The sequence below is a fragment of the Lynx rufus genome, unplaced genomic scaffold (assembly GCF_022079265.1).
Source record: "Lynx rufus isolate CCGP_SWC_20201006 ecotype Redwood Valley unplaced genomic scaffold, mLynRuf1.p SCAF_15, whole genome shotgun sequence".
NCBI lineage: Eukaryota > Metazoa > Chordata > Mammalia > Carnivora > Felidae > Lynx > Lynx rufus.
In genome coordinates this window covers 23,183,677-23,194,911 of record NW_025814829.1, presented here as the reverse complement: position 1 = coordinate 23,194,911, position 11,235 = coordinate 23,183,677, and the positions used below count along the sequence as shown (strand labels likewise).

At 56.3% G+C, this 11,235-nt stretch overlaps 1 protein-coding gene across 1 annotated transcript; it reads left to right on the top strand.

Moving 5' to 3' along the window:
- Positions 1-6,893: 6,893 nt before the first annotated feature.
- Positions 6,894-10,182, top strand: SHISA4 (shisa family member 4). Its single transcript, XM_047077255.1, has 5 exons — positions 6,894-7,072; positions 7,364-7,532; positions 8,337-8,470; positions 9,296-9,460; positions 9,685-10,182. The coding sequence occupies exons 1-5, from the start codon at positions 7,000-7,002 to the stop codon at positions 9,729-9,731; spliced, it is 588 nt and encodes a 195-aa protein (XP_046933211.1). The 5' UTR covers positions 6,894-6,999; the 3' UTR covers positions 9,732-10,182.
- The last annotated feature ends 1,053 nt before the right edge of the window (positions 10,183-11,235 follow it).

Sequence of the window (11,235 nt, the reverse complement as noted above, 5' to 3'; positions counted from 1 at the left end):
GCAAAGTGTGTGATTCTGATCCAAGTGGATTGCACTTTTTGCCAGTACTCTGTCTTGCCTCCCCTATGCGTTTGCCAGGCAGACGAGGGTGGGGTAGGACACTCTAGAGAAAAGATCATTAAGAAGAGACCCATCATGGAATAGGATTGCATTTTCACAGCTTATATGCAGGTTAAAAGATTGGAATTTATAGTTCACAGGACTCTTGGCCAGAAATAAGCAGGAAGGAAAAGTGAGAGCCAGATGGTGGAGGATCCTATAGGCCTTCCCCCCCTTCAGGGAATGGGAGACCACTCAAGAATTTTAGGCAGAGAAGTTACACAATCAGGTTTGCATTTTGTTTATTTTTATTTTTTATTTTTTTTATGTTTCTTTTTGAGAGAGTGCAAGTGAGCTGGGGAGGGGCAGAGAGAGAGAGGAAGACAATCTGAGGCAGGCTCCAGGCTCTGAGCTGTCAGCACAGAACTCAATGCAGGGCTTCAACTTGTGAACCTTGAGCTCATGACCTGAGCCTAAGTTGGACGCTCAACCTACTGAGCCACCCAGGTGCCTCCAGGTTTGCATTTTAGAAAGCATACTGATGTCTGTCCGGACAGGACTAAAAGGGGAGGCTGGAGGCAAAGTGCAGGTGAGAGAACCAAGAGCCTGGACTCAGCGGTAACCAGAGAGGGGGTTGGAATGGAAGAGGTCAGACTGTGAAAAGTTGACAAGGGTGGGTCTAGAGGGCCTGACGGTGGAGAGGGAAAGGTCTTCCCAAAAATGACAGCTGGCTGGGGCTTAGACTAGACCTTCACCACACATTGTCAGGACTTGGGTAGCAAAGCAGCGAAAAGTAATTGCTAATAAAATTCCACCATTTGTAAATATTTACCTTTCTCTGATGGATTAGTACAAGTTCAACCTTAGCCTTCTAACAAGGACCCTCACATTGTTTGTTTTGTTTTGGGAGGGGCTTGTTTTGAGTAGGTGAAAATAGGGTGGCATTAACCATTCTCCTAAAATTGCCAATTACACTGGGTCTGTTAGACTTATATGGTGCACGTGATTTTGTAGCAGATGTGCTGGCCTGACCTGACTAGAAGGCCTAGGAAGTCCCTTCAAGTCTTGAGTTACTCTGATGTGGCATGATTACATAGCTAGAAGGTAAAGAGGGAGCTGGGGTGACATCCCCTGCGATCCGTGGTTCCCATATTTGTAAAATGGAGAACTAATACCCACCTCAGAGTTGTAGTTAGAATTCAAGATGTCTTAATTGAAGCACTTCAGATGGAAGAGAGTGACTCTTTCCTCCATGTCTCCCCCGCCCTCCGGTAGCTGGGAGCTATGTTTGGCTCAGTCTCCCTGACTCACTGGATTAGAATGACTCAATTCAGTTCCACAGATGCTGCTGCTAAATTAGGGTCTCAGTGAGCCTTTGGGAGGACAGCTCCGCGTGAAGTGCTGCAGCACCGCCATCCTGCCCAGGAACAGGATCGAAACCGGTGCTGGCTGCAGCCCTGCCTTCCACCTACTGCGGACTTTTCCTGTAATATCTACATGACCAATGTATTGGTTTGCTTTCACTAGATTTCCCGCCGCCCCCCCCCCCCCACGTATTCTAAGAACATAGCCAAATTCTTTACATTTTCTTGCCTTAGTTGCTTTTGCAGAGTGGGAAGCAGAGCTGCTTGAGGATCGCCATGCTTCTGGATCCTAGGGTAAAAGCTTGAGTGAACTGAGATAAGGCCCAGGGCCATGGAGGAAGAAGGAAAGGAGAGAGAGAAAAGGAGAGGGGTGCCAGAAAACGAGAAGGAACAGAAGTCCGTGGGGCCTGAGTGGTGAGGACCTTTCCCTGATCCTGGCATAGCACCTGGGGACAGAAGAACTTCCTAAGGGAAAGGCTGCCTGGAATCCCTGGGGAGGCCGCATACTGGGCACCAGGGCTCCCTGGAACAGTTCCTGGGCCTGCGGCACATAGGCCGGGACTGTTGCACTTGCAGGCCCCTGGCTGGCAGAAGACAAGGCCTGCAGGGTCCACCCCCAGTACTTTGCCTTGTGGGAGATCCCAGGACCTTTTCGTGATCCTGGTGGGGGGAGCAAACCATCATGACGACAGCTGTGAGGATAGAGACTCCATCTGATCTAACTGGATTAAAAGAATAAATGTAGCACTTCTTTTACACCAGGTTTTGGGATTACAAATTCACACCTGATCTCACGTCCCTCACTGGCTTGGCTCTCTTGCCTCGTTCCTGACTCACAGAGGTTCACCAACAAGAACACAGAAATATATGTGGAGGCAAGAGGGTTGGGTTCCTGCCCAAGCTCTGCTAGTGAACTATATCATGTGACCCTAAATAAACTCTTTTCCCATTGAACAGGGAGAGAGAGAGAATGGGCCAGAGTGCCTCTGCCAGCTGACTTGGGGATTCTACTGGGTTTGACTGAACCATAGTCCATTTACAAATGAGGAAACCAAGCCCAGAGGAGTTAAGTGGTTTCTCCAAATTTGGAGAGCCAGGAAGTGGCAAGGCAGGACTCATGCTCTGGTTAGGGGTTCAGAGCGTGAATTCTGGAGCCAGACTGCTTGGGTTTGAATCCTGGCTCTGCCATCTACCAGATGGGTGACTTTGGGCAAACTACTTAAATTATCTGTGCCTCCGCTTTCTCATCCACATAATAGGTATAATGTTAGTTATCTGCTTCATGAAGTCATTTTGAGGATTAAAGTCAACATAATAGTGCTGCCTCATAGTAAGTAGTAATTTCTGCCATCGGTCTAATTCCAAGCCTAAAGCAACTCTCAATATCCAAACTTGACCTTGCAGAGGCTGTCACACCAACAAAGGCCCTGTACCTCTGTCTGTCCAAAAGTTCCCACCTGTGCAGACGATGAACAGGGCTAGGCTGAAAACGGAGACCCCAGGGTGGAAAGGACCAGCTGGAGGGCTGCGGCCCCTGTCCCCAAACCCTTCCCAGGAGACTGAGCGAAGATAAACAAAAGAGCTGTAAACAGAAACTTCTTCCTTCCTTACCCTCAGATCCCAAAATAACACTTGTCTGCCCCCACCCTGCCCAGCTGGCAGAGGTACAGTCTGAGTAAGGTGCCATTTAAAGATAACCTGGCCCTCCCCGTCTGCCCCACTGGCTGGGCTGGGCTCCTGAGGCTGGGCACCGGCTGCCTGGGACTACTAATGCTCCCACAGCCCCCCAGGGCAGGCTGCTCATGGATACCACCCAAGCCAGCCCAGCTAACCACTCCTTTCCCAAGGCCCAGGGCTGTGGAAGTTCTGCCCAGGCTGACCTGGGCCTCTGCAAAGAAGCAGAAGCCTGGCGTTCTGGGGAAGGTAATCCTGCAAAGGCGTTGCTAAAACCCCTCTAGGGAAGAGCGTTCCTTCCTACCAGTAGCTGGGCCAGCAGCGAGGCTGATCCCCACCATCCTTCACCCACTCCCAGACCCCTCCCACCAAGAGGACAAAGTCACAGTCTTTCATTTGCAGTGAGAAAGATTAAAGCTGGACACCAGGGAAGACCTTATGTTGCAGGAGAGATGTTTGTTTATTTGGGGACAGCGGGAGCCAGGAGATCTGGTTCCTTTAGTCCCCAGCTAAGCCATGAGACCTTGGCCAAGTTTCTGGCTCTCTCCTGGGCCTTGCTCCCCCGCCCTCCCCCAGCTCTGGGTTGCAAGGAAGAATCAGTGTGTCTTCAACACCCTGGAGGAGGGTGTAAAGAGATTAAATCAGAATGAGGAAAGGGCTCAGGGTCCTTGGGTAGAAGGAAACGTGTAATTATCTATCTGCCGGAGGTGACTATGCCAGAAGATAGCTGGGAGGGGAAAGACTGGAGAAAGCACAGCCTCTTGAGGAAAGCACTAGACCAGCCAGAGGCAAGTGGAGGAGAGGAAGGGAGCTCCCCTTATCTCACAAAGGCTCAAAATCCCCCTGGGCCAGAGAGCTGGGTGTGGCAGGAACCTCTGGAACGGAGGCTCCAGGACTCTGGTCCTGGGAAGGCAGGAAGGCCTTGGGAGCCCGGGCCTACTCACTCAGCTATGATTTGAAGAAGAGCAAGAAGGGGGTTGGGCGGAGCCCTGGGCTGGTCATTCAGCCCAGCAGTGAGATGACTCAGCAGCACACGGGTACCACAGTCCCAGGCGAAGCCCAAACTGGGTCACAGGCATGGTCTAGCCCCTCCTCTCTACCCAGCTTCCACCGCCCTTCCCCACTCTAAATATCCCGCTATCTTCCCACACAGACTCCTGCAAGGGATAAGGGCTGGATATCATGGTTTCCCCAAGTACGCACGCTCTGTATGCCAAGCATAGCAGCGAGCATTTTAGACATGTTACAGGAGAGGCAGGCGGTGGGGTGGAAGGGCCTGGACTTTGAAGTCACACAAGCCAACCTTCAAATCCCAGCTGTGTAAGCTGGGAAAATTCACCTCCAGCCTCTGTACAATGGGAAACTCATTTGCAGTGTTAGCTGCTAGTATTATTATTATCATATTCCAGGCACCCTGGGGAAAGCCTGCTACTGGAAAAGTCCATATTTTGTCTCATTGCACATTAATTACTGTCTGCCTCTCCTATTCCAGGAAAGTGCCTCTGCCCCTCACTGGGGCCTGGGAGAGTGGGTTGGTGAGGGGAACAGGCTCCTGTGTGCCCTGAGTAGAGGAGGTACAATGAAGCCCCTTCAAGGCCTGGAGATTTGGACAATCCCCTTCTCAGGGCCCCCAGTCCCTCCCTAGCGCTCCCACCCAGCCTCTTCCCACTCCCTCCCAGTTCCATGGTCTCTGGCAGGACTCAGGTCCACATGGCAACACAGCTAGCCTCAGCCCTCCATCTCCAGGCTCTCCCAGCTGCTGCCAGTTCTCCCCCCACCCCCGCCCCTGCCCACAGACCCTCCCCCACCCTCTGTCCCAGTCTAACGCTCCTACCGTGTGGACTGACACGTTTTCCTAGCATTTTCCAGTTAGAAAATCACTGATGGTGTTGTGAGAGTTAGGTGTCGTGGCCAGCTGGAAGCATCAACCAGGTTGAGACTCAAGGAGGACTAGTTGGAGGAATAAAGGAGAAAAGCAGGAAAGTAGCCAGAAAAGGATGAATTTGGGGAAATGTGGTTTTGCTTTGCTTGGTTTTGTTTCGTTTTGTTTGGTTTTACACGGAGAGACTTGAGATTTTTTTTTTTTTTTTTTTTTTTTTTGCTCTGGGGAAAGAAGCTGATAAGAAAGGAGAAACTAAGGATGCAGAAGAGAAGAGATAATGCTGGGGGAGGGATCAGATGGGGTCTAGAGTACACATGGAAGGGTTACCCTTGGACAGGAAGAGAGACAACCCTTCCTCTGAGAGTCAGTCAACCAACAGTGATCACCTAGGGCCCGGACTGGGTGACAGCAGTGAACACGATGGCCACGTGGTCCAGCACTCCTGGAGCTCGTGCACTAGGAAAGAAGACATGGATGGGAATGGAGACACTGTCTAGGGGGTGGCGAAGTGAGAGACATCTCCTTTTGTCCCTCTGCCCCTGGGTTTATGACTGTGTCCTGCATGGGTGCATATATTCGCTTACTCCCCTCCCACACCCCACCCCTGCAGACTACCAGCAATTTGCTGGGGCAGGAGCCCATGGTCTCCTTACTCCAGCTCTTGGGTTGGGTGTGCCAGTACCCACAGGGGCCCGGGGCAGAGCAGCTCCGCTTCTGGCAGCCCTCCCCCAACTTGTTTAGATTCTGCTGGGCCATCCATTCTCTCTCTCACCTCCGAACACCCTCTGCTATTGGAGAGGAGGATCCACCTGGATTTAGAAGACTTGGGTTCTGACGTTGCCTCGGCCGTATACCGGCAGGCAAGTCCTTCAACTCCCGTGAGTCCTAGTTTCTCAATCTGTAAAATGGGATCGATGATAACACCTGTCAACTTTGTCGAGCTCGCAGAAACTGTGGAGAGCCTCAAATGAGGTTAACTGTCAAAGTGCTTTGTAAAGAACTGTTCCATGGCCAGGGGTTGAGGTAGGCTTTTGATTTTCCCCCTGGAGTGATAGGCAGTTCCTGGTCAGTGTAACCCAGGTAGCAGGGGGCACAGTCACTGACACTCAATATAAATTTGTAAGGGGATTGATTGGCTCCCCTCCCCCCAAAACACTGTCCCCACGGTAATTAACTCTTGTTCTCCCTATGCTCTCCTAGCCAATGCAGTGTTTCTGCAGGATTGCTTTGTGAAGAAAGGGGTTTTCACTGTGAAGGGTGTCTAGCTGGATGGGCTCCAGGTGGCCCCAGCGGCCTGTCATCCCGACTGATGAGGCCATGGGCTGGTGCATGCCAGCGCTGTCCACTCAGAGGGGGAAGGGTCCGTCTCAGGGAGCCAGTGCAGCTGGCAGAGTCCAGGTCTGTGGGCACCGCGGGGACAAAGCGGCTCTGAGCTGCCTCTCAATGGGTGCCTGTGTTCTGGGAATGGGGGCGGGGTGCTCTCAGCCTCTTTTCCCTCTTCTCCCGCCCCCCTTCCCCGCAGGACGTCCTGGGCTGGACACTGGGGCAGAGGAGGTCCTGCCCCTCTAGGGTTGGCCCATGTGCCTGGGTACTCGGAGATGGCACCAGGATCGGGGCTTCTGGGGTCCGGGATACTGATTGGGCCCAGGCGAGGGGCGGGCCCAGGGCACGGAGAGGCCTCCCTGGCCGCAGTGTCCAGCGGCCCGCTGCGGCCACGGTGGCTCTGGCGGGAGGAGCCACCTTGGAGCCGGGGGCGGGGCGCAGGGCAGTACCGGGCTGGGTGAGGGGCGCCCCGCTCCTGTGCCCGGGCCGGGTGGGCGTCGCCGGTGGGTGGCCCCCTGGGCCGGGCGCGGAGCGTGGGGGGGGGGGGGTGGGGGGGGCAGCGTTACCGCGGCCCGGGCCTTAGTCCCGCCCTCGCAGGAGGCGGGAGAGGAAACCGAGCCTGGCGGCGGGTTGGGCCCCGCAGCAGCTCCCGCCGGCCGGCTTCGTCCTGCGCTCCCTGCTCCCGGCGGCCGGGCCCGGCCGCGCCCAACCCCCGCCATGCGGCCCCCGGGGCTCTGCGGGGCCGCGCCGCTGGCCGCGGCCGCCCTCCTGGTGCTGGGGGCGCCCCTGGGTAAGGGGGTGCGCCGCGGGGTGGGCGCGGGGCTCCCCTGAGTGCTGCCGGTGCGCAGGGAGCGGGAGGAGACACGGCCGGGAGGCTGGGCCACGGGCCGCTGACCCGGAGCGCGGGGTCAGCTCCGTAGAGAGGCCGCCGGGGCTCAGGGGCGGAGCGCCTCAGGGTGGCGACCAGGGGCAGCCCCCGCGTCCCGGGAGCCGGCGGGCTGGGAGCCTCGGGGAGCTGGGTAAGGGCGGACGGAAAGCTGGCCTGGTGGCCATGTCCCCCCTACCCCCGACCTGCCCGCAGCGCTGGCCGGCGAGGACTGCCTGTGGTACCTGGACCGGAATGGCTCCTGGCATCCAGGCTTTAACTGCGAGTTCACCTTCTGCTGCGGGACCTGCTACCATCGGTACTGCTGCAGAGACCTGACCTTGCTCATCACCGAGAGGCAGCAGAAGCACTGCCTGGCCTTCAGGTGGGCTCGCGTCCCCTCCATCCTCCTCTCAGGAGGCCCGCCTGGGCCTCCCCTGCTCCCCCCGACCGCCTCCTGCCCCTCTCCATGTCCACCTCCACAGCCTCAGCCCAAGCCCAGGACTCGGCTTGGGGACAAAGCTGGATGTTAGTGCTGGGGCCTGGGAGGTCCAGGAAAGGCGCATTAGCAACCCTCTCGGGCTTGGTGGAGAGTGTGTGCAGGGTCAAAACCCAGACCGGGGTGCGGCTTTGTGGAAGAAGCCCTGGCAAGAAGGCAGGAGTCTTGGGTTTGATTCCCAGGTCCCGTTCTCAGGCGTGTGCTCTTGGGGAAGACTCATCCTCTCATGGGTCATTATTTCCTCTTCATAAAATGAGGGGGTTGCCAAAATTAGTGGTTTTCAAACTTCTTTTTGAAGGGGACTGCTAATATACAAAAGGCGTAAGGAGACTGTGATGGGGGGGGGAGTTAAAAAAAAAGGGCTCTAGATTATTTCTAAGGTGCCTTTCAATGCTAACATGTTCCAAGCCTAACCAATTGAGTTGTAGATGCAGGAGTGAGGAAGTGGGGTGCGCACTACAACTCCCGGCATGCCTCACACTAGCCAGCCAGGCAGCATGGCCTTCTGGGAAATGGAGGTCCCCTAAGATCTCCTCCACAGGGACTGGGCAGAGCCCCTCAAGGAACCCCAAATCTCAGCTTGCTGTGGCCCCCTGCTGGCCAGGAGTTGGAGCACAGTTTTATGGCACCATAATGAGGACTCCCTCCTATGAGTGTTGGAAGGTGAGGGGACCTGTTCTTTGTCTAAAGTCCCAAGACCATAGCAGGCATCGCCTCCGCCGTGATCCTCTTTGTGGCTGTGGTTGCCACCACCATCTGCTGCTTCCTCTGTTCCTGCTGCTACCTGTACCGCCGGCGCCAGCATCTGCAGAGCCCATTTGAAGGTATGTGCAGGGTTGGGCGCGACGAACCTGGGATAGGCCGAGCTGAGCCGAACCCCACGACGGGCCCCGGAGAGTTCAAGGATGTGTGAATTGCACAGTAGGGCGTGCTTCTGCAGACACATACCGGCCAGCATGTAACCCCGGAAATAACGTTCCAGGGCCGTGTATGCGAACATCGGACTGCGTGTACACGCACCTGCATGCGTGTGAATGTTGAGATGTGCACGGCATGCCGTCTGCCGGCAGTGGTGTGTGTGCAGTGGGCACCTGCATGCACATGACTCTCGGAAAGCGCAGGAGGTGGGGTCTATGGTGGTGAGCACTAACTGGGTGTGCTCCAGTGTACAATGGAATGTGTGCCTGAGTGCCGGCACATGACTGCGGATCCGCCCAAACCCGATGGACACGGGACGCGTGACCCTGCATGGGGGAATCAGTGTGGGGGGGAGGGGCTGGGGGAGGGACCCCCCCCCCCTTTGGTGGCAGCTCTGCTACATTACAAGATACCAGCCCCGGGAGCTGCCCCCCTCCTTGCCTAAGTGGGACATTCCCCGGGCTGTGTTCTCTGGCTTGTGAGGCCTCTGAACCTGCCGAGGGGTGCAGACCTGCTAAACACACACTGACCCGCTGGGACCACGTGCACGGCTCCCTGTTCAACTCTGCCGAGCAAGGTCTGGGAGGCAAAGGCAGCAGGTGGCCAGCCCGGAACCTGCCAGCACAGAGAGCAGGGGCCCAGTGGTGCCTACCTCCGTTTCTTGGGCAGGAGAAGGAGGCTTCCTCCCGTGCAGGTGGAGCTCTGAATGCTGATCCTTGTCCCCCACCTAGGCCAGGAGATTCCAATGACAGGCATCCCAGTGCAGCCAGTGTACCCATACCCCCAGGACCCCAAAGCTGGCCCTGCACCCCCACAGCCTGGCTACATGTACCCTCCTAGCGGTCCTCCCCAGTATCCACTCTACCCGGCTGGGCCCCCTATCTACAACCCTGCAGGTAAGTGAGCAGTCTGGAGCCACTTGCTCCTGCCTGCCCCCTGCCCCTGTGCTGGGATCTCCCTTGCCCCTGTCTCCCCCTGAGTCCCTCTTCCAGACTTCCACCTCAGCTGGAAACATCCAGGCTACCTCTTCTGCATGGATCCTTCATGCCTCTGGGATTGGGGGTCACTTCACATCCTCCTGTGCCACCCCTGACCCTCACCCTGTCTCCTTGGCTTTCAGCTCCTCCCCCCTATATGCCACCACAGCCCTCCTACCCAGGAGCCTGAGGAACCAGCTGTGTCTCTGCTGCCCCTTCAGTGATGCCCCTCTCCTGTATCTGCATCTGGCCCTGGGGGCGGGCAGGGGTCCTCTATTCACCAGGCCCCAGAAAAAGCCAAACCCTGGGTCCTACTGGTGATGGAGCCCCAGGGAAGTAGACCAGGAGCTGAGCTGGAACTTGGCCATGAACGAGGGGTGGGTGGGGAGGGCTTAGAATCGGGGGACTCTTTTTACCTGGGGCAAGAGAAGGACATGAAAGCCTGGGTCAAAGCCCCTGCTTTCTCAGAGTCCTTCTACTCTCAAGATCCCAGCCAGGAAGGCTGGGACCCGTCCTGTTTGCTCACTGTGGGCTGGGGCAGGGTGGGGAGTGGGCTCCATCAGCAGTGGGCAGAAGCCCTGCCCCTGGCTGCCCCACTGGCCCGGACTCCAACATGCTGGATTAAAGCTGTAAGGCTGTAACTCATGTCGGTTGCCTCATTGGGTCCCTGCACACCTTCCAGGAGCTCTGCCTTCAGCTGGGCCCTGAGTGCTGCCGGTACCACATCCTTCGAGCAGGAAGGGCAGGTGCCAGGGCTGGAGCCCAGCACCACCCTTACCCCCCTTGCACAAGCAGAACCACCCCAGGCTAAGGGCTCCTTGAGCTGGTTCCCAAGCCAGTGAGATGGATCTTGCCACAACGGGCAAGAGGGTGCCCATTTGCATTACAGAGATTCCCCACTAGGGGTCAGGAGCAGACATAGGGCACTGCAAATTGTACAAAGGCAGCTCCCCCTTTTCCAGCACACTTAGCTTTACACGTGGGTCCTGCCACTGGCTGACCTTGGGTGTGTCTCTGAAGGTCTCCAAGTCCCAGTTTTCTCAGTGATACGATGGGGATAATGCCTCAGGGCTGTCATGAGGGTAAAATATGTACATGAAACTGTGACCTCTGTCCTTCCTCATCAGAGAGGTTCTAGCACTAGAAGCCAAGTGGAGAGGCTGGGCCACCCAAGAGGCTGGTGCAAGGTGCTTCTGTCAGCTGCCTTGGATCATCAGGGGACCCTAAGACATCATGTCCCCCACTGAGCCAGGCAGCTGCCCCCACCCTTGGAGATGCGTGTGCATCTAGCTAGACCCTATCCCTTGCCTTGTTCCCTGAGGACCCGGTCCTTGTGATCGCAGGACTTGTCTGGTGACAGATCCAGGAAAGGAAATTTTATAGTTTTTAATTCAAGTGGGAAAAGTGCCAGCTCAGCTTGGCAACAGCACCACCAACCAAGCGTCTCCTTTCCCCAACACCCATATGCTCAACGCCTCCTTCCCTCACCCTCCAAGGTCCTCCAGCCCTGCAGCCTTGTCTTCCAGCTAGGTCCTGCATATGGCCATTGTGCTAACCATGCCCTCTGGTGCCCTCAGGAAGGCTCTTGTCTCCCAGGCTGGAGGTGGGGAGCTCCTGGGTCAGCATCAGAAACAACTATGGAGAGAGGTCCGTCCGTGGATTTACAGTCTCCTCCCTTCCTGGTGAAATCTTCA